Consider the following 23,268-nt stretch of genomic DNA (forward strand, 5'->3'; position numbering starts at 1 on the left):
TTGCACATACAGAGACACACACTGACACCCATGCACTTTGCATTACCTCACCTGCTTCTACCCTTTTGTGGCACTGTGGGGGACATGTGATGTAAGTACACCAATCACATACTATAGGGATGTAATGGGGTGGCATGGTGGCCCAGTGGTTAGCACCGTTGCCTCACAACACAAAGGTCCTAGGTTCGAACCTCAGGCCCTTTCTGTGTGGCGTTTGTATGTTCTCCCAGTGTCTGCATAGGTTTCCTCTGGGTGCTCCGGTTTCCTTCCACCATCAAAAAAGACATGCATGTTAGGGTTAATACTCCTGTCTGTGCTCCTGACCAAGGCAATAGGAAGAAATAACTGGAGTTGGTCCCTGGGTGCTGCACGGCAGCTGCCCACTGCTCCTAGCTACACAGCTAGGATGGGTTAAATGCAGAGTGAATTTCATTGTATGTATGTATTTACAAATGACAAAGTGTATTCTATTGTCTGGCCTTTGCACAGTTTATCAAATAACCCAATTATCAGCCAAGATAATACACTGCTGATCCATAATCATTCTTGTTAATAAAGTGGGAGCTTGAGTTATAGAGAGCAGAGTATGAGCCTATACCCTTGTTCGTTCGGCCGTCTCCAGCAAGTTCTTCCACAGTGCCATGTTCCCTTCACATCCTCTCCCACCTGCCCAGCTGTGCTGCATTTTACATTGTTTGACGCCGCGTCAATGCCCTTCATGTGTGAAAGAAGGTATCTGACAAGAGGAAAATACTTGTCCTGGTTTGTCAAGAGTTGTTTTAGTCCCATGGGAAGACAAGGTCCCCACCCTGAAAAGCCCCTTGAGAGTTGAACTACCCTTAAGTCCTGGAATTGAATAGTTGCTTGTATACCAAAAAATAGATGAAAAAAGAAAAAGATCAACACAGAGAGAAACTTGAGACAAACTCGGGTTTGGTCTTGTTCTTGCTAGCGTTTGATAAAACTGTTTGAGACCTTGATATTTCTGTTGTACCTGTGTTGTGCTTCCTCCTGCCACTGTGATTCTGTTCAGTGTGGATATGCAGTGTGTGTATGTATGTTGTGATGTGATGGCTTCTTGTTGCTCTGCAGTGCCTATGTGTTTGTCTTACAGATCATGTCTGATCAGTCAGTTAATGCAGCCAGTTGTAGAAATTCCTTTGACCACCACCATATGCTCATTGTTATTGCATGCTTCTGATTCCATGTACCTGAATTAACATTCCACGGTTGTCTCTTTATGACTTACAAGAATGAACTAAAGATGTAGCATGTGAGTGTGAAACAAACCTCCTTTTCTCTTCAGACTGCCTCAGTATGAGAGGGACCTTATGTTGCATGTTGTGAAGGAAACAGTCAGCATATGCAATGTGTGTGTATAAGTTCAGAAAAGGTCCTAGTTAGATATTTTCCTCTTTTTTCACTTGCAGTAGCTATCTAGGTAATGGTCAATGCAATTCAGGATTATTCGGCAAATTCCTTGCCATTCCCTGATTTAAAAAGGTGTACACAAACATTTCTAGACTGACTGTCTTCGTCTTATGATGCCTGCCACTAACCACTTAGTAATCAATGTCGTTTGATTGCAGAGGGAACATCCCCACTCTCAACAGGTATAGTAAACATTCTTCTTATTGCAACCGATCTGTAGGTGTAGACTACTAGAGCCTGTAGACTAGCTAGCTGAATGGTCAGTCAACTAATCCACCACAAAATTAATTTAACTTGATTGTCAACAAGTTGTGTATGGCTATACTGCTGCCTCATGTTTTGAATGTCGCTAAACTTAATCTGATTTAGAAAGTGGGGTGCAGATTTGTTGACCAAATTGGTGTTTCATAATTTTACTGACAATGGCATGACCTTTGGTGTTCGGCCTCTATGTCCAAAATGTTTGTGTGTGTGTGTCTGTGTGTTTGAGTATGTGTGTCTCTGGTTACCAGTGTTGTGCACTTGCTCAATTATTGTTTGCGTTTGAGCATCATGAACTGTTAGAAGACTGCTATTAATGCTCAGTGAATACATGGTTTGTAATTCGCTTTAAGGGGGAACATTTTTGGAAAATTAAAGAGCTCTACTAATTCATGTACTGAAATGTGTGACTGTCCTGCTAGGAAAATGTCTACTGCACCTCTGGAGACCAAAATACTCATGGACACTAAATTACAAGAAACTAAGACCCAGGAGAAAGCACAGGATAGTAAATATAAGGATTCTAATACAGAGAAGAATAAAGATTTGGAATCAGTGGACAGGTTTGGCCCACAATACCCCTACCTAATGTGGGTGGAGGCTACCGTCTGAGATAAATGGCTTTCAATTAAGACACTAACACCCAATAACGTGGACCGCCATGAAAATTTAAAAACTACTGGGGAACTTGGTGTCTTATTGGTGATTTCATGTTTTCCATTATACCTGATAAATAGGTTTGGGAATATTTTGACTGTTTCATTTTGACTGAGATCTTTTATTTTATCTGTTTTCCTTCTCTTAATCTTTTGTAACTATTTTCAGTGAACACAAGTCTGAGTAATTTTCTGTCATTTTTTCCGCACTTTTATCCTATTCTGACTCTCATTCACAAAAAGTCAAATGTGCCATGGATATCTTTGCAGCCAATACCTGTGGAAGTTGTTTTCCAAGTAAAACACTCACATGTTCCCATGCACACTAGCATATGGATGAATGGGGAGTCAGAATGCTATGTATCCCAACATCTCATAACTGAATTTGAGCTGAGGGATCCAAAACACATTGAGGGCTTTGTAAAGGTGAAGGTGGAAGGGTCACTGAATGGGTAGCCTACAACAGCACCGTGGACCCCTCATAGTAATCATCATCTGTGCTGGCATTGCAGGATGTCCTTCTCGTCCAACCTGAACCACTACGGCATGGTGCACGTGAGTGATGTGCTGCTTGATACCTCCTTTACTCCACCCTGTCAACGCATGGGAGCCATGGTCTCTTTCCGCTCCTTTCAAGAGTTCACTAAGTCAGTTCTTTGCTTAAACTACCTTTCAAACAAAATTTGGTTCTGTTGGTACATTGTTTTGGTAGTGCCTCTCTGGGTTTTCCTGTACAGAGAGAACATTTTCCTTAATGATGTACATAATTTGCATATATGAACTATGGGCCCAACTATTATTTCACCTGCTTTTCTTCACAGGAACATTACAGATGTGTTGAGCTGCTTCTCTGACTCGCCTCCCCCCAGTCCTACCTTCCCAGAAGGAGGCAACCCTGTCCTCTATGGAGAAGAGGACAACAAGGTTGGCATCAGGGAGCACTGTACTGAGATATTGTATTGAGATATATCATGTAAACTATACATTCTAAAAGTGATATTTATACACGTGGTTATGAGTTCTCTGGTATTATGTTTTGGTTTACTTTATCCCTCAGAGTATTCAGGATGAGCCTATCCATATCCTGAATGTGGCCATAAAGACCGACAGCGACATTGATGATGATGGTTTAGCAGCCATGTTCAGGGAATTCACTCAGTCAAAGGTCAGAGCAGCTCCTTAACATAGCCCCAATTTACCTACCTTTCAGCTCAGAGTTATATAGGTCTGAGATTACCTGGAGAGATCTTCTCATCTGCTCATTTTTGTCTCTCTTCAATCCCAGAAATCCTTGCTGTTTGAGCATGGCATCCGTAGACTAACTTTCCTAGTGGCCCAGAAGGTGAGCACTTGCCGTCTGGTCATGTTTTGCAAATGCTGTTTGCTCCAAAGCTGCTTTCATGCCTTTCACAAATTATTTTAATGTGAATAACATTATCAAAGCTTATTTGAGTGACAATTATGATCAAGATTATTTATTTTAATTGAATTACTACTGAATTACAATTGAACTAATTCTATTATCAATATTTATGGTAATTTTCTTCTATGCAATCACATTTTGAAATTATTTATGTAATATCTGATAATTTTCATTTCAACTTTGGCTGTTTTGCCCTCTTTAAACTGTCTCTGTCGCTTTCTCCATGTTTTCCTTTTGCTACATTGGTGCTGACAGGATTTCAGGAAGCAGGTTAACTGTGAGGTGGACCAAAGATTTCATGTGAGTAGAGAAGAGGATGGGAATGAAGCCTAATGGCTTCTTTCAGTTTGTTAGCTTGCAGTGTACAGAATTCATTTTATCCAAGGTTCCTTTACACCAGAGGCTCACAAACTTTCATGTGCTGGACCCCAGATGATGTAGACCACCTAGTTGAGAAAATTTTGTTCCAAGAAACCCATCCAAGGAGATTTTTTTTCATTAACGATCATGGTTTCATAGAGATTTAGATAACTGTCTTGCTTGTGTTTCAACATTGTCTCATTGTGCTAAGACAGGAAATATTAGTGAAATGGAAATATTCCTCATTTTCCTGAGAACTCCCAGAAACACAATAATAAAACAAAACAAAAAAAAGTCTTTAAACACAATGTGTGCATGTAATTTTGCATGGGGTTTCCCCAAAAGAAGCGAAACCCCTAATTGTGACTGTCAGTTTTATATTGCAGACGTTAAGCTATAAAGGACCAAAAAGTGTTTATCCGTGATTTATCCATTCTTAAAAAATGCACTCAATGCCATCATAATGACAGGAATTTCTTCCAGAAGGATTTGGGGAAGTGCCAGGTTCTGTTCTCTTTGCCGTCATATTGACAAAAGATCTTTGATTTTCTTTTGACAGGACAACAGGGCCTGATGAGAGATAATCATTCACAATGGTGTCACCGTCATTATGCAATTTGCTATATGTGCACAATCACCGTTGTTATATTGACTTTGAGTTGATGAGCGTATCTAAAATTGGTCTGGTATTGTATGGCAAGTGCCACACCTCTCCTAACATCAAACAAAACCAGCGGGCTATACTCAGAAATTCTAATGCCTCGGTGAAAAGGAGCAATGTTTTATTCATTAGTGTGGTGAATGGTGTTCTATATGTCGTGTGTTGCCATCATTATGTGAGCACGCCTTTGGAGTAAATGCACTGATTCCCTTGCTACACAGAAAATGGCACCATTAAAGGAGCATAGGGGCCACCGAATGTATAACAAGTCTCAAGATCACATGATAATGCTTTACTCTCAGCGGTGCAGCAATTCAACCAGAGTCCATCATGGCCCCGTATTCAGCCACAGTGATTACTTTTCAATAAGACGTGTCCATGTCTGATCAACTTTGTGATTTTAATGCCTGCTCTTTGCTTGCACTAACCAAAAGATCTGCTACATTTGCAACAAAGGTGCTTGTCTAAATCATAAGTTATGTTGCAGTTTATCTCAATATCTTCATGTTTGAGCTATCTCTGTTTCCTCTTTTTTCTTTCTTTTCTTGCTCCCTTTCATACAGAGAGAATTCCCCAAGTTCTTCACATTCCGCGCCAGAGACAAAGTGAGTGTCCACATACCATGCACCATGGGGTCAAACCTCTCTCGCTTTCAGATATTATTCAATAGTGACGTCAGTGTGGGCCCACACAAAGAAATAAACAGTTCTATCCAAAGGATAAAAATGCTTATCGTGCCTTTTTTGATAAGCATTTCTTATCAGAAACTGGTTATTTTGATCCCCAGAGGGGCTTAATTACTATCTCATGTTCGAGATCAAGTCTCATATAAGTTTCATTTTGGTGAGCCCTTTGAGCACAAGGGTATGTTTGCAAAAAAAAAAACAAGAACCCAACTTTCTCACCTCCTGTTGGTACTGAAAGTCACACTTTCATGATCACTGATGGCTGCTCTCAGTTGCCCTCTGTATTTTAACTACAATGGCACCACTAAAGCTAATTAAAGTAATGAACTATTTAATTTTGTCTCCCATTTGAGAGAAATGACACCCATTAACAGCCTTCTGAGGTTCAAATTTGCCTTTAATTTAATTTACTTAATGCAGTATGTGGCTTTCAGGCATCTTTCTACTCTTACACCAACTTAGTGCCCCAGAAATTGCCAATCTACACCCCTTTTGGCTCCATTAATGGATGAGGAGAGCCTAACTTGTAAAAGGTCTCACGTCCAGGTTTTTTTTTTTCTAAAAACCCCATGTTGTGGAATTAACAATAATTGCTGGATGTATATGTCTCGCCTGTGTCCCTAGTTTGAGGAGGACAGAATTTACCGCCACTTGGAGCCAGCTCTGGCTTTCCAATTGGAGCTCAACCGCATGCGCAATTTTGCCCTGACTGCCATCCCTTGTGCCAACCACAAAATGCACCTATACCTGGGTGCCGCACGTGTGGAGGTGGGCACGGAGGTTACAGACTACCGTTTCTTTGTGCGAGCCATCATCCGCCACTCTGATTTAGTCACTAAGGTGAGGACCCACAGAAACGGGATACTTGGAAGATGTGGTTTTTTTTTTTTGTGAAAGTCATACAGTTTTAACTGTTTTCTTTACAGTCTGTTTTTTTATTATAATTTTACACTCCAGTTATTTCTCTTTGAATGATTTCATAATTTTCCTATTATCATATTATGCCTGTTTCTCTTTATTAATAAGAAGGAATCACAATTACACTATAAGCCCTTCATCTCCTCTGCACAACACATTGTGTTCCTCCTGATTGTATTTGCTATGTTAAGTACAGAGCAAATCATTGAGTATATCCACAATTGGGGGTTAAAGGGTTCATATCAAAATGGAGAGATGAGTATGGGTTGTAGAAATTGCCTGAACGGTAGGTGGCATCTCTACCAGGTGAGACAGATGGGACAGATATCTACCAGTTCAGTGGGATGGATGGATGGGGGGAGGGGGACAAACAAGCAATATCTCACTATTTGGCTTCAGAGCACGTGTTATATGTAGTTCAGGTTTGACTCTAGCAAGCATGTCTCAGTTTCCTTGACTTTTACACCATTTTCATGGCAATAACATACAAATGTGCATACCCATTGATAGAAAAATGTCACAATGATGGAAAATCTAAAACCAGAAAATCTAATATGGTGGCCATTAGTGCCTATCACATAGCTGTAGAGTACACCCTGCCAGATATGTATTCCAGGTTTTGTGTCAGCTGGACATGTAGTGGCGGTATGGCCTCTTAAGTATGACATTTAATTATAATGCCACCTTCTGGCCATATGTTGCCATGTTTGTTGTGCAGTAACTGAACACCAGTGTCTATGGTTTTGTCATATTTGATGCTCGTCACTGACCATCTCATGGGAAATTATGAAATCATGGGAAATGAATAAACAACATTCTGACACAAAAACGGTATCACTTTTTGACCCCTCTGTAGGAGGCCTCCTTTGAGTACCTCCACAACGAGGCAGAGCGTTTGTTGTTGGAAGCCATGGATGAGTTGGAGGTGGCCTTCAACAACACCACTGTACGAACTGACTGCAATCATATCTTCCTAAATTTTGTACCCACAGTCATCATGGACCCATCAAAGGTTAGTGAAGTAATTACAATAATTACATTCACACAAAGCTGGAAGCACTCTTTTAATTTCATTTTTTCATTTGTTACCGTCACTACTGTACATTGAGATGTGCATTAATTTGTCTTCATTAACCTTTCTTCCTTGAACCTGTGCTCAGATCGAGGAGTCTGTACGCTCCATGGTGATGCGTTACGGCAGCCGTCTGTGGAAGCTGCGCGTACTGCAGGCCGAGCTGAAAATTAACATCCGCCTGACACCCACGGGCAAACAGATCCCAATCCGACTGTTTCTAACCAATGAGTCAGGCTACTACCTGGACATCAGCCTATACAAGGAGGTCACTGATTCCCGGACGGGACAGGTGGGGCCCAAAGATCGACAGGTGGGGCAATATTGCACATCTCTCATTTCATCCACTTACCACCCATGGCATTGTTCCAGTTACAGATAAGAGGCAAGGGCTTCATCCAGGAAAGCTCAGCTCCAAGAATGCAATACAGAAATCATTGTTGTATTGCCAAAAACAGATACTACTATTTTGGTTAAACAGTATAGAATACATATAAAGTATTTTTGTGTATGACTTATTTACATTGGAACTGAGATCCTATATGATGTCTCCTATATCTGTAGACTGGTGAACAAGTCTTTCAGTAATTTTTTTTTTCATACAGCTGAACAGGTAAGTTATCCTCCATCGTCATTCCATTCCACATGCGTAGCAATGCTGAAAATATTGCAATGGGGAGTCCGGGTAGCGTAGCATGATCCTCCCACGCTACATCCCCCTGGTGAAACGCCTCACTGTCAGGTGAAAAGAAGTGGCTAGCGACTCCACATGTATCAGTGGAGGCATGTGGTAGTCTGCAGCCCTCCCTCGATCGGCAGAAAGGGTGGAGCAGCAACCAGGACGGCTCGGAAGAGTGGGGTAATTGGCCAAGTACAATTGGGGAGAAAAAGGGGGAACCCCCCCCCCCCAAAAAAAGAAAAAAAAGGAAAATATGGCAATGGAAAGCATACCCATTACATCTCACTGGGTGGGCAAATGATTGGTAGTTAAGGAGATCATGACATGACACCTTCCATGTTAGTCTTTCATGTTATTTGTTTATGGAATGGGGGTTCAATTCCCTTATTATTCTTATGATACTGAATATAAATATGAATAAAGAGTCTCATCTTCTAGATACTGTTAACCCAAGGTATGGCTGTACTGCTGTCACCAATATTTTAATATACTTCACCTCAAAGGGCAGCTGAGCGTGTGTTCTTGCCCTGTCCACATGAAGCAAATGTGGCTACAGGAAAAGACCGAATTTCCTTTTTATATTAAAAATGCCTGCCTTATGTTATTCTCATGAGGAAAAAGACAGATTTTTATTTGTTCAAGAGATGACTTCTTTTGTGTTTTCCAAGCCAATTTAAATGGCCCGACAATGGCTATGTATGTCTTACTGTGATGCTCAGGCATGTTACAGCTGATCGTAGAGTCCCAGTTGTAGCAGTAAATATCACCAATGCCCTGGAGCTCCTTATACATATTTGATCATGATTCTCACTGATCTCATTGTTACACCGCATGAAATGTAAATGGCAACGCTGTTAAATTTCTCGGTATGTCTTAGAAGTGACCCTCCATCTGTCTGTCTTTGTTCAGATCATGTTCCAGGCATACGGTGACAAGCAGGGCCCCTTGCATGGCATGCTCATCAATACCCCCTACGTGACCAAGGATCTGTTGCAGTCCAAACGTTTTCAGGCTCAGTCCCTGGGAACCACCTATGTCTACGACTTCCCGGAAATGTTCAGACAGGTAAAGCAATTCATGGCTTGGATTTAATTCCTTGTGACTGCTATTGTACTTATTTATGGCCGAAAAATATATGACTTACTTATCTATTAATTTCCTTTAATTTATTGTGCTTTCTTTTGCAAGGCTCTCAGGAAGTTGTGGCACTCCAGCCATGCCTATGCCCATTTGCCCAAATGCCCTCTGCCCTCTGAGCTGCTCACCTTCACAGAACTGGTCCTCGACCCCCAAGGTCAGCTGGTGCAGATGAACCGGCTCCCTGGAGGCAATGAGGTGGGGATTTATTTATTTTTAATATGACAAAATGTCATATCAAAGGTGGTTTGTTATAGGGTGTCCGGGTGGCGTGGCGGTCTATTCCGTTGCCTACGGGGATCTCCGGCTCGAATCCCTGTGTTACCTCCGGCTTGGTCGGGCATCCCCACAGACACAATTGGCTGTGTCTGAGGGTGGGAAACCAGATGTGGGTATGTGTCCTGGTCGCTGCACTAGCGCCTCCTCTGGTCAGTCGGGATGCCTGTTCAGGGGGGAGGGGGAGTAGCGTGATCCTCCCATGCGCTACATCCTCCTGGCGAAACTCCTCACTGTCAGATGAAAAGAAGCGGCTGGTGACTCCACATGTATCAGAGGAGACGTGGTAGTCTACAGCCCTCCCCGGATCGGCAGAGGGGGTGAAGCAGCGACCGGGATGGCTCGGAAGAGTAGGGTAATTGGCCAAGTACAATTCGGAGGAAAAGGGGGGGGGTGGTTCGATATTTTTGTTGGGGGGAATAGGTTTCCAACAATGTCCAACTAAACATAATGAAACTCTTTTGTGCTCTATGTTGTAGCATAGCCAGACTAGACTTGTTCTATGAAATTGTCAGTGACACAGAAATTGAGAAAATAACTATTGACATGAGGAATTAAAGTAAAGTTCAACACATAGCATGGTACATATATTTCAAATCTCTCCAGGAAAAAAATAAAACCTTACTTTTACCTTTTTATTATATCTTTGGAGTCCCAACACCTTTTGAAATGTGCAATGTCTCTTCCCTTCTGTAGGTGTCTCTGTGCCTCTTCGGCTGTCTCGTTGAATAACTGTTTGACACCCCATTATTGTTTAGTATAAAGGCTTCAAGACTTGATGCATCATTTTGAAATGAAAATGTTTTGAGAAAAAAGCGCACGTCTTTTTTTTTATGGTTGTAAGATATACAACCATGTGCTTGAAACGGATTTGAAATCATCTCACATCCTATGCAGTACCTCATCCTCAATCACACCCCACGCAACACTATATATAATTGGGCAAAATACCATCCAAAATTGCAAAAAAAAATAAAAAATAATCGAATTCTTTTCTCAGACAGTGTTTACAATACAGCCGTTATGGAAATTGGTTTTCATGAAAGTCATTTAAATCTTAATTTTCTAAAATACACGCCCCTTCTAGATCGGTATGGTGGCTTGGCGGATGACACTGCGGACTCCAGAGTACCCAGCGGGACGGGAGATCATCGTGATCAGCAATGACATCACACACAAAATCGGGTCATTTGGGCCACAGGAGGACGTGCTCTTTTTGCAAGCCTCCGAGATGGCACGAGAGAGCGGCATCCCTCGCATTTACATTGCGGCTAACAGCGGTGCCCGTATCGGCCTGGCAGAAGAAATCCGACACATGTTTCATGTGGCGTGGCAGGATCCAGCTGACCCGTACAAGGTCAGCCAGCAGTAATAACAATATAGCAATAATGTATTACTGGAGTTCATTTTAACATTTTAGATATCAATTTACAGTTTTTTGCAGTTTGCAAAAATACAGGTTCTGTCCTCCATAGTGTATTTATTACTAGCTCAAAAGTTTAACAGTAATCATGTTACGTGTCCTTCACTCCCCCCATTTAATTTATATTGTATTTTTATTTATTTAGTTAGTTATTTTTCCAAGAGTTGTATCTTTATTCCAGAACAAAACTGTTAAATTTCATGATAGCCTGTCATAAGATTTGTTATCTCCTGCATGGTGTGCTGATGTGTTATGCACCACTATCTCAGTCCGTTCTTAATTAAACTGTCATTGTCTATCTCTCTCCCCCCCCCCAGGGTTTCAAGTACCTCTACCTTACTCCTCAGGATTACAAGAAGGTTTCAGCCCTTAACTCGGTGCATTGCGAGCATGTGGAGGATGAGGGAGAGTCCAGGTGCATCCTTAGCTGCTAAACTAAACCTTGGTTTACTGGTTTCTATGAAATGAAGCCGCTGTATGCTGTAAAGCTAATAAGACCAAAGCGGTTATGTCATCACAAAGCTGAGAGGCTGGAACAGTCCAATCTAACGTGAGTGAATGTATGCGTGGTCACGCAGGTACAAGATCACCGATATCATAGGGAAGGAGGAAGGGCTGGGCGTGGAGAACCTGAAGGGGTCTGGGATGATTGCCGGAGAGACCTCTTTAGCTTATGAGGAGGTCATTACCATGAACCTGGTAAGGTGAAAGTGCCCACACTTAGGCAAATTGCATTCATGCATATGGCCATTTACATAGGCCGAGTCCTTTGTTACATGACATCTAAGTAATCCTATAATTTGAATGTATCAGACCTATGTGTTTTGTTTTAGTTGTGGTTTCATTGTATGTCTTTGCAGTTGCTTAAATTGGTGGTCTTGCTCTGTAGGTCACATGTCGAGCCATAGGGATTGGGGCGTACCTGGTGAGGCTGGGTCAGCGTACCATTCAGGTGGACAACTCACACATCATCCTTACTGGAGCTGGAGCTCTCAATAAGGTACACTCATGGACTGAAATGTACTGGGTCAAGACGTTCATTCATTTTAACTTTGTGTCCGTGTGCTTCCTCTTAATAGCACTAATGAACTAGTGTACATTATGGTTTACCACATTAAAAGTGAAAAGCTTACTTTTTGCTGTCTTTTTTGTTCTGTGCTCCGACAGTCATGACTTTATTGTTTGGTTGTTGTTGCATCTTTTCTACATCCATATTTCAATAGGGAATTTTGTTTTAACATTTAATCCTTGGTCATGTTATTCATGTTCGGAAAATTTGAGAGGACTGACCTCTGGTCTCTCACAATGAAGACGATCTTATCAGTGTTGCTGTCTATACTGGGTCTGTGTTGGTAAATGTCCCAAATGCGTCCTGTACAGAGCACTGACAGTGTTCCATCATATTTTTACTCGTTTGATCTTTCTTTTTTTTTTCTTTTTGTGCACACATGTCAACTTGGCACTTATTTTCAACATATAGCCTTTCAAACCATTTTTCATTTGTTATTATAGCAAAGAAATATACCACCGAGAATAAGAAAAGTGCCTAGATTTCATTAAAGGCATGTGTTGTGCCTTGCAAAAAGATCTATAACTCTATTAGGTAGACATGCAGTTGTTGACAGTTTCTTTTGGTTCTATATTGTAAATTAAGTATTTATTCTGTCATCAGAATGTTTAGGTACAGCATATCAGTGCATAGGATTATGTTTTCCTTTGACATTAAGCATTTTGAGTGTGCTGCTAAAAAAACTTGAACCATTACAGACCCATCTTAAGGGATCTGAGAAGGAACCGCGTGTGCTTGTGTATTCATTTTGCATTTGGGACGGCTCTGGGACAGATCTGTTCTTCCATTTTTGACAAAGTAAACAGCAGCAGATGTTGCTCTCTGAAGTAGCAAAACACCAAAGCAGAATGATGTCTAAATCGAAGAAAAGAAATTATAATTGTGTTCAACAGTTTCAATGTGTGCTTGTTCCAGCTCAGTGATCAGGCCTTCTTCTGCCTTGTCCTGTTCTACTAGGATTCCTTTTCAATCCCAGCCACAGGCCTGCCTGCCACTCATAGTGGAATAATTGAAAGAGAACTGTGAAGTTGTTATTTGCATAGAAATAGCATGGCATGCCGGAGGCTGCAGCTTGAGACACCCATATCATTTGTCTCTAATCAAAATGAAAGTTTTGCTGAGGCAGATTGTTTTTTGTGTGTGTGTGTGTGTGTGTGTGTGTGTGTGTGTGTCGTTGCGATTGCTTGTGTGTACGTGTGGTTGTTCATGTTAGTGCGCATCACTAACCTCCTCTTGTTTCACTCGCCTTCATCTCCTCTCCTTGTCAGTGCATTAACATGACTCGATTCCAAATTGCATGACAAATCACAACATGACCACAACATGCAAAATGGATCAATGATGACATACCCATTTGCAGCTTTTTGCTGGTAGCCTCCTTTTAAATCGCCCTGCTATATAGGTCCACTTTTGAGCATAGCAGCATAGTAATGGTTACTGACACGAGTCCATCATGTGTCATTTATGGTGCACGTTGAAGATGTATTGCAGTGATGGCCACTACGTGCAATCACTTGGGAGTGTGTCTATTTTGAAACTGTATTCAGTTGATCAGTAACACCACAGAAAAATGGGTCATTTTTTTTCTTCCCTTCTTGTCCATCATGTGGTTTCTTGGCTATTAACTGAAACTTAATTGAGAGCAGTTGGCTGGCACCCAGAGATCATCCTTTCATTAGCTGCTGGAAATGCTCTCAGATTGTTATGGGGACTGGGTAGTAACTACTAGCACAAATACCCCAGTGAGCCGTTACATCCAGTATCCCCCACCCAACCCCACTCCACACACACACACACACACACTCTGTGTCTCTCTCTGTCTTGTCTGTCTGCCTCTCTGTCTCTGTCTGCCTCTCTCTGTCTATCTGTCTGTCTGTCTGTCTGTCTGTCTGTCTGTCTCTCTCTTGTTCTCTCTCTCTCTGCTTTCTGCTGTGGAATCTTAATGAAGGCGGCAGTGGCCAGAGGCACAGGGGGTTTGTGTATGTCAAGGTGACTGCAATGCTTCCTGGGGCCGCAGGCTGTCCTGACAGCTTTAGGAGAGTGCCCTAGATTTGTGGCCAGATACATAACCATTAATGGTAATAAAGAAAGTAAATGATGGCCGAATAGACGAGAGCTGAGGGTAAGGCTAGAACTCCTCTCTGTTTTCTTTTTCTTTCTTTTTTTTTTCTTTTCTTTTAAGCGGCGAATTATGAATGCTTGCCACCTGTTCCTGGCCACTGATTTGTATTTATTTATTTATTTATTTTAAGAAAGAAAGAAAGTAAGAAGAAGGGAAAAAAGAGGGTGTAGTGGGAGTACTATTTTATGTATATGTTAGGCAGCCACAGAAGCCTTTTGGAGCAGTTCTATGGCCTCCATACTGATAATAACCTCCGCCTATTGTGTGTGTGTGTGTTTGTTTGAGTTAAAAGAAAAGGTACAGGGAAGTGTGCAAGAAGATGTTAAAGTCGATCGAATGTGTGAATAGAGTGTCCGAGAAGAAAAAGGGCAGGTGTTAATTCACTCCATCTGTTACAAATAACCCAAAGCAGAGTGGCAGGTGCTGCTAGCCTCTTGTGACCACTGTGATAGAGAGATCCCTGGCTGCCGATCAACAATATTGACAGGGCAGTTGGGCCATGTAGTGGCAGGGTCCCTGCTGTCCCCCGGCGTATCTGTGTCTGTGTGAGGGATCTCATTGATCCACAGCTTCCAGGACCACCGGCCCAGTGACAACATCCTCTATTCTCCGCCAAGGTGCCAAAACACAAAGGCTGGATTAGCTTGGCTGCCTGCAGTAGAGCCCTGGATTATCTATAGAGGAGCCTTGTAAAGTCCTGAATATCCCTACTGAATACGCCTATAAGCCATAGTCATATTTATGGTAATTCGTGGCTGGAGTGAAGAAAGATTTTATTTATTTATTTATTTGAATAAAAAAAAATGAAGGAAAAAAAATCAATATTTTGGCCTTGTTTTCCCTGCAGGTGCTTGGCAGAGAAGTGTACACATCAAACAACCAACTTGGTGGAATTCAAATCATGCACAACAATGGTGTGACCCACAGTACTGTCTGCGATGACTTCGAAGGAGTCTTCACTCTGCTGCAGTGGCTTTCCTACGTGCCCATGGTAATGATTACAGTTGTCATGTTTAAAATGATTGTATTGTCTCCTTTACAACTTCTCTTAATCTTTACACCCATGTTTTATATATGGTTGTGAAAATGTTCCTTCCCTCAGTGCAAATCCAGTCCAGTGCCCATCCTCAACACCAAGGATCCCATAGACCGGCTGGTGGAGTTTGTGCCCACCAAGGCACCCTATGACCCTCGCTGGATGTTGGCCGGACGTCCCAGCCAGAGTACGTGACTGTAACACTGTCAACCACCAAAGAAATCAAGATAAACTAAACCCTATTTAGTTTTCTGGGGGAAAAAAAAGACAAAAATGATGATCTGCCAGCCTTGCTGTTTTTCCACTAATTTACTTTATCACTCTCGCTCACTTCACTTCCTTCAAATCTTTTCCATCCACATAAATGCTACATCAGTGCTTGTGCGAAGTCAGGCCATTTATATGTTGTATACATGTCATTTAGTGGTAAACATGAGGTGTTACTATTGTAGGCGCAAAATGCCCCAGGTCAAGAGTTAAGATGAATAATGAGTGGAGCGAGCCATTAGAAAAGGAGGTTCCTTATTCTTAATCATAAAGTTGGAGAGGGAGAGACTGAGACCAACACCACACCTTCACAGCTAGAATTGAGATGACTCTAAAATGGATGCTGTGTGTTTTACACAGCAGGTCAGGACCAAGCTGATTCCATATCAATGTAATTACAACCCGGGGCAGAACAGAGATAGGGGATGGTATGGGAAGGCGTCCCATGTCTGTGGTGGTGATGAGTGGGGAGGCTTAATTGAATGGTAACCTCATAGGCTGAGCGTGTTGCTTTCAGTCTGCAGGCAGCCAAAGAGCTGAGCAAGGCTGTTTATATACAGTCATCCATCATGGCCTCTGCCAAGATCACAGATTCCAGGTGAAAAATACACAATCTCCAACTGCATGGAGATGACAGCACTGTATAATAAGAGACTATAGAAGGGGCAGATGTATTTACTGGAGAAAAATAGAAATTGCTTCTGATTTAGTTAAGAATCTGCTCGCAAGCAAAATTCAGTTTTGGGTGTGCTTGCTTTCTTCTCTTCATACTCTCTCTGTCCCCCTGCCCTTCCTTCTTTCTCTATGTATACATATAGCACCTAAGGGTTCATGGCAGAGTGGTTTCTTCGATCATGGCTCTTTCATGGAGATCATGCAGCCATGGGCACAGAGTGTGGTGGTGGGCAGAGCCAGGTTAGTGAATGTTTCCATGCCGCACACTAAACCCAGATTTTTCTCAATAAATTTAATACATTAAAAAAAATCTATATACTTAAGATGATAATATTATTTGTGTGATACTTTTAGAAATAAAGTAAAAATGCTACATGTATGCACATTCTAAAATGTACTTAGTGTGTCTTGGTATGTACTGAATTGTGACTGACCTTTCCTCAAAGACTGGGTGGGATACCGACTGGAGTGGTTGCTGTGGAAACCAGATCGGTAGAGCTGTCAATCCCAGCTGATCCCGCCAATCTAGATTCTGAGGCCAAGGTAAGCGTCGCTCAGTCCATATATGCAAGTGTTTGTGAAGTGAACCTATACACGCATGTAGGTAGTGATGATTGCTATTGATTTTCTATGTTGTGTCTTTCAGATCATCCAGCAGGCAGGCCAGGTGTGGTTCCCCGATTCTGCATTTAAAACAGCCCAGGCCATCAAGGACCTCAACAGAGAAGGCCTGCCACTCATTGTATTTGCCAACTGGAGGGGATTCTCTGGGGGAATGAAAGGTACCTCATGAGTCCAACTCAATCAATATATGACTTTTACTTTATTCACTCCCTCTCATGAAATGCATTCTCCTCTCAGACATGTACGACCAGGTGTTGAAGTTCGGAGCCTACATCGTGGACGGGTTGAGGGAGTACCAGCAGCCGGTGCTGGTCTATATTCCTCCCCAGGCTGAGTTGAGGGGAGGCTCCTGGGTGGTCATAGATCCAACCATAAACCCTCGCCACATGGAGATGTATGCTGACAAGGACAGCAGGTGAGTCAGGTGAATCACAGCACGGCACACTAACATCTCAGAGATGCAGCCTGTGTATGCCTACATTTCCTTCCACCACCTCTTCTCTCTAGAGGTGGAGTGCTAGAGCCTGAGGGAACGGTGGAGATCAAATTTAGGAGGAAAGACTTGGTGAAGACCATGAGGAGAGTAGACCCTGTCTACACGGGCCTAGCCGAAAAACTGGGTGAGTCTTCCAGCTTTAATATTCACTCCTCTAGTCCTAAATGGGGTCTGTGTCATTTCTGCCCCCCCCCCCCATCTCTCTCTCACTCTCTCAGTCTTAGTGTCACTTTTCCTCTCCCATCCTCTCTCGGTCAAAAGAGCAATACATCAGGTGGGAGCATGTGCGCTGTCACTCTTGTTCTTTATCTGAGGTTGATTGTATCATCATCGCTGCACTCCCCACGGGAGATGTGTCAATCACAGCAGGCTCAAATCAATCAGCGGCTCTCCTGTCTCCCCCTGCTCAGCCTATTGATTTTCCTCTGGGCTCACAGGAGTGGGTTGCCAATGCTATGTTGGGGGCTTTAGGTGAACTAGGGGAATGGAAGGTGAGGTGGGACTAAGGGTGTGTAGAGGGTTTACTGATTGGAATTGACAGAAGTCAGTCTCTCTTGACAACAGCCAGGGGTTCAAGAGAGGAATAAACCAAAATGCTGTTACCAGGAACTAATTCAGAATTGCACACTGATGGTCATATTATGAAAAGGGAAGTCCCCTCAAAAATTCTATGGATATGTTGGTGAGAGAGGTGGACAGCTTTAATTCTTCCAAGCCCTTTTGGCATCTACATAGAACAAAATAAACATAACTCAGTCCTTGATCTGGGTTCTATGAAGATTGCAGTAGTACATTATTTCACTATAACTTCATGTTCTTCCAACAGGCACTCCAGAGCTGAGTCCTGCTGACCGTAAGGAGCTAGAGACCAAGCTGAAAGAGCGTGAGGAGTTTCTCCTGCCAATCTACCACCAGGTGGCTGTGCAGTTTGCTGACCTCCATGATACTCCGGGCCGCATGCAGGAGAAGGGCGTTATCACGGTGAGCGCTGTGTGCAATGTGAAAATTCTCCTCTTCGCAGTCATGATCAAAGCAGATCGTATCAGAACAGAGGGCAGGGGGAGTGTGGCGATTACGGCCTTTCTTCGACGTGTGTACATTTCAAAGTGTGGTGTTTTTGATGATATCTTGTACATGCAGAGCTATAAATGTGCGATATGTGAATAACCCAACCTGCAAAGCCCAGAAGGCAGTATCAGTCTAGCGGCTGATGCACCTGCCTGGTGAATAATGTTCCAATCTCACTCAGGCTATGAGACATGTCTTCATAATTATCTTCTGATGACCCTGGTCAATCACCTCAGCAAGCACAGAGCAGCCTCAGGCAGGCCCCGTCCCATCCCATCTTAGACCCATTTTTCACTCACACACACACGCACGCACGCATGCACACACACGCACACACACTGTTAGTGGCTCACATTAGCTTACGGCTATTTCAAAAATGGAAGCAGGCTTGTGTATTTTGACCGAGTTACTATTAAAGCGCAACTATATAAGGAAAACAAATTTCCGTGCCGTAAACATTACATTCTTCTCATCAGCATGATACATCAATACATGAGGTGATAATTGATAGTAACTGATGCTAGTGCAGCTAGTGTTTAATTAGCATCCCAGGATCATTTACAATTAATCTCTTTAGATACAAGTGCAGTACTCTCTGTAATATCATAAAAAAAGAGAAATTATTCCTGGTTCTTGAAAACCTGAACTAAAAATTATTAATTTTGAAGCATTTGTTTATAACAGGCCAATTTTATATCTTATACATCTTTTACAAATAGTATGATGGCCTAAGACTGGTTAATCTGTGTACACTAACAGAGTAAATGAGACTTAAGTCTGTCATGTCACACTGCTTTTAAGTACTTAAATGTTGTTAATAGAGGAATTTGATTTGCAGGCTTATGCAATGCATGTGTAACACCATGTCAGATTTCTTGTAGGTGCAAACTTATCTGGCCAAGAAAACCAATTCTGATAATTTACATGCAATATGTTTGCTATTTTCCACACCACAAATGTTCTTGTTCACATACATTTTTAGTTTTCGGTCATTTATTTCCCCAGAGCTGTAGTTTCAGTGTTACATTTTACGAATCTTGGGTTAAGTCTTCTCTTTATTTTCTGAACCTGAAAAGCATGGTTGAATTCAAGTTAATACAGATAAATTTTGCAATGACATAGGAAGAACACCTTTTACAGTGGAATTTCAGTAATGTTTCCCTTTTAGAAACTCCTCCTCCGAAGAAAATGTCTGTTAATGGCATTCATGATTAACATTTGTTTGTCAGGATATCCTGGAATGGCAAACTTCCCGTCAGTTCTTTTATTGGCGCCTGCGACGTCTGCTGCTAGAGGACACTGTGAAGAGGAAGATCCATGCAGCCAACAGCGAACTGACTGATGGCCAGATCCAGGCGATGCTGCGCCGCTGGTTTGTGGAGGCTGAGGGAGCTGTCAAGGTGAGGCCTGCTGCTCCTTTTGGCTCTCCTGACACAAATAACACTTAGCTTCAGCTGAATGGTATTGTAGGAAACCTTAATAAAAAAGGCTTGTTCATTTACTTATTGCCTTAAACAATTAAGAAGCTTTCAGTGTGGGATATCTGGGTAACATAGTGGTCTATTCCGTTGCCTACCAACACGGGGCTCTCTGGTTCAAATCCCCGTGTTGCCTCTGGCTTGGTCAGGTGTCCCTACAGACACAATTGGCCGTGTCTGCAGGTGGGAAGCCGGATGTGGGTATGTGTCCTGGCTGCTGCACTAGCGCTTCCTCTGGTCAGCCGGAGTGCCTGTTTGGGGAGGAGGGGGATAGCGTGATCCTCCCACATGCTACGTCTCCCTGGCGAAACTCCTCACTGTCAGGTGAAAAGAAGCGGCTGGCGACTCCACATGTGTCGGAGGAGGCATGTGGTAGTCTGCAGCCCTCCCCAGATTGGCAGAGGGGGTGGAGCAGCTTGGAAGAGTGGGGTAATTGGCTAGATACAATTGGGGAGAAAGAAAAAAAAAAAGGGGGGGGGGAGCTTTCAGTATCCAGGAATATTTCCTCGCTCTTTTCAGACCAGCATTTAATGATGAAACACATTTCTTTATAAGTCACGTAGTTTATTAATTACAATCAGATCAGGGGCCAAGCAAACGGCTCAGCTGTTGCACAACATAAGTATAAGCCTCTAGATCATCATGACCTAAAATAAGCTTAACAAGTGTCAATCTCAGCCAATAAATCAGAGACGGTTAACTTCAACACATGTTGTATTGCACCCAAGAGTCTGCCCGATCTTTTAGTGTCTTTTTTTCTTCATAGGTTTCTAATTTTAGTGTGCAGATGGTGCTTAGACGCAAACACCTTCCGGTCACTTGGTAGTGAACACAGAATTGATTTGCCCAGAATACTATTGTGTTCCCATTCCTTGACCATAAGGGATGCTGGATAAAGAGGTAGCAAGGATTCCCATTAAATTATCTTGATTAAATAGATGAACTGATACTGTAGTTAATGAAACTAAACCTCCCCCAGAGAAAATGCTGTCTGTCCCAGCCCAGCCTGGGACTTGGAGATCTAGCTGCAGGGGTGACAGGAAGCCAGCGCAGCGTTTGAGGACTGCTAAGAAGTGGCCCTCTTGTTGGCCAATATTTTACTCCAATCAGCACTGGCTGTCTTAAGCCACAATTAATCACAGCCCTGGCACGTGCAGATAGGAGAGCAACACGCTGTTTCTTAATTAAAAGCAAACAGATTAAAAATGATTAATAAGGGCATTAAATGTTCTTGTGGACCTCAAGCAGAAGTGTTCATAAAATGCCACAAAACCACACCTCCTCCCCTCTGAATCTTTGCTAAGCCCCCCTGACTGGCTTTGTTTGGGATCAGAAAAGCTAGTACTCATGAATACTAATTTTTTTTTCTGTCAGGTCCAGTCAACAAAACAAAACAGGGCCCTATACTGTGGTCAAGATTTTTTTTTTTATTCTCTCCTGACCAGAAAAGTGGCTTAATGGCTTGTTTGTTTATTTAAAGTTTTTTTTTTAATCCTTTTCATTTTAGAAATCTCACCGAATCTATAGGTAACACCAGTGGGCTTGAGGAATTTCTTAAGTGATACGTTGGTAAATAAAGCATTTACAATGGATAAATGACGCACAGTGGATATGCTGTGCAGCTGCAGAGCTGCTGGTATAACACATATAATTCTAAATCTGGGTGCTTACATCAGTGCTTATATCATTGCATCATTGATACCATAATTGATGCATAATTAGCTGATGTAGTCATGTTTTTTTTTTCCAGCAACAAAATACACTTGATCAAATGCAAAGTAGATCTGTAAGGCTTGCTTATTTTCACCCTTTTTTCCCCAATACATTTAATCTTACTTAACCCCCGTCTCCTCCTGGTTCTGTTCTATGGTGCAGGCTTATTTGTGGGATAGTAATGAGGAGGTGGTAGAGTGGCTGGAGAAACAGCTGGCTGAGGAAGAGGGTGCGAGGTCAGTCATTGACGAGAACATCAAGTACATCCGCAGAGACCACATCCTCAAGCAGATTCGCAGGTGACTTTTCTCAGCGATGCATTGGCGCTGCAGTATTGCAGTATAAATCACCCTGTAAACTTGTAATATTATTTTATTTTTGTTGTAATTGTTTTTTAACAATCTTTGTCATGATAATTTCCTCTTGTTTCTTCTTATACCCCACTCTTTGTCCCCAGCCTTGTCCAAGCCAATCCAGAGGTTGCCATGGACTCCATTGTACACATGACCCAGCATATATCACCCACACAACGAGCCGAGGTGGTGCGTATCTTGTCCACCATGGACACCCCGGCTCCCTCCTCCTAGGGAGGAGCCTGTTCCCCCACTTCCATGTCTGGATCAACACCAGCTCCACCTTAAAATCGCACCCAGGGGAGGTTAGACTCCTGAGCAGGACATGAGCTGGAACACAGGAGCCAACATGATGTCCCATGGTGACCATCAGGTTACTGATGAAATTGTTGGCAGTGATTCTCACCTGGGGAAGAGTTCTGTTGACTGATGTCAATGATAGCATTTTATAAATGTCTTAAATGTGTGTGTAGTATTGATCAGCTTGTGTATATTATATCTGAGTGCAATTGAAAAATGACAAAAGCAGAGACCAGAAATAACCAATAGCTAACATGTAATGTTTTGAAGACTTACACAGTTGGCCAAAGTCGGGGTCCTTACGCTTTATGATAATCAATTGCCTCCTGATGAACTGGAAACTTCACGGCAATAACATCAGGATCTAGTTATCGTGTTGAAATGCACCTTAGTTTTTAAGGTACCCCTGCCGGTATTTGTGAGTGTTTTAATGGCAATCTCAACAACTGTAACATTGCTTGAAGTTATGGCAAGAAAGAGGGTTTTGCACACAAGGGATCACTTAATTACAGATCAGACACAGGGAACATGGCAGAACACTGGTGGTGGTGGTGGTGGTGGGGGGGGGGGTCGCCTGCTTTTTGAGCTGGGCAGAAGAGGTGTAGGCAGTTAAGGCCAAAGTATCACTCACTAGGGTGAGCATTGGGTAGCAACCTGCCCATCAAAGCCACAGTGAAAATAAAAGTAACACACACACACACACACACACGCTGGTTTAAATGCACTTTACTGCCTACTGTTCCCTCACGTTGTATCCGGTATCAGACCCACAGTTTGCACACTTGTACAGGCATACACACACACACACACACACACACACACACACACACACACACACACACACACACACACACACACACACACACGCACACACAAGCACACTTGATAATGGTGTCTATGATGACTTCCTTGAGTGACGTTTTTGCCTGTCATGGCTTACTCTCAAAAACAATCGTTTGAATTTGTAAAAACTTTTTTTTTAGTCTTTTTTTAATTTAGAAATATTTTCAGTTTACTGCAAGTAAGTGACTAAGTTATTGTTATTTTTGTCAAAGGACAATGTTACTGTACCCCTGGATTTACA

At 42.4% G+C, this 23,268-nt stretch overlaps 1 protein-coding gene across 1 annotated transcript in view; it reads left to right on the forward strand.

Annotated features, from left to right (window-relative positions):
- Positions 1-22,726, forward strand: part of acaca (acetyl-CoA carboxylase alpha) — a 40,750-nt gene extending 18,024 nt beyond the window's left edge. Inside the window, exons 28-54 of the mRNA XM_056284929.1 lie at positions 1,590-1,613; positions 2,861-2,995; positions 3,170-3,272; positions 3,406-3,513; positions 3,634-3,690; positions 4,027-4,071; positions 5,356-5,397; positions 6,103-6,318; positions 7,253-7,408; positions 7,557-7,781; positions 9,057-9,212; positions 9,336-9,482; positions 10,648-10,917; positions 11,301-11,398; positions 11,562-11,682; positions 11,873-11,983; positions 15,022-15,165; positions 15,277-15,397; positions 16,296-16,392; positions 16,599-16,695; positions 16,799-16,934; positions 17,014-17,191; positions 17,284-17,396; positions 18,099-18,253; positions 19,570-19,740; positions 21,694-21,830; positions 21,989-22,726. Coding sequence (XP_056140904.1) covers positions 1,590-1,613; positions 2,861-2,995; positions 3,170-3,272; positions 3,406-3,513; positions 3,634-3,690; positions 4,027-4,071; positions 5,356-5,397; positions 6,103-6,318; positions 7,253-7,408; positions 7,557-7,781; positions 9,057-9,212; positions 9,336-9,482; positions 10,648-10,917; positions 11,301-11,398; positions 11,562-11,682; positions 11,873-11,983; positions 15,022-15,165; positions 15,277-15,397; positions 16,296-16,392; positions 16,599-16,695; positions 16,799-16,934; positions 17,014-17,191; positions 17,284-17,396; positions 18,099-18,253; positions 19,570-19,740; positions 21,694-21,830; positions 21,989-22,118 — 3,493 coding nt within the window. The 3' untranslated portion in view covers positions 22,119-22,726. The remainder of the gene's footprint in view (positions 1-1,589; positions 1,614-2,860; positions 2,996-3,169; positions 3,273-3,405; positions 3,514-3,633; positions 3,691-4,026; positions 4,072-5,355; positions 5,398-6,102; positions 6,319-7,252; positions 7,409-7,556; positions 7,782-9,056; positions 9,213-9,335; positions 9,483-10,647; positions 10,918-11,300; positions 11,399-11,561; positions 11,683-11,872; positions 11,984-15,021; positions 15,166-15,276; positions 15,398-16,295; positions 16,393-16,598; positions 16,696-16,798; positions 16,935-17,013; positions 17,192-17,283; positions 17,397-18,098; positions 18,254-19,569; positions 19,741-21,693; positions 21,831-21,988) is intronic.
- The last annotated feature ends 542 nt before the right edge of the window (positions 22,727-23,268 follow it).

This window comes from Lampris incognitus, chromosome 8 (assembly GCF_029633865.1).
Source record: "Lampris incognitus isolate fLamInc1 chromosome 8, fLamInc1.hap2, whole genome shotgun sequence".
Classification (NCBI taxonomy): Eukaryota; Metazoa; Chordata; class Actinopteri; order Lampriformes; family Lampridae; genus Lampris; species Lampris incognitus.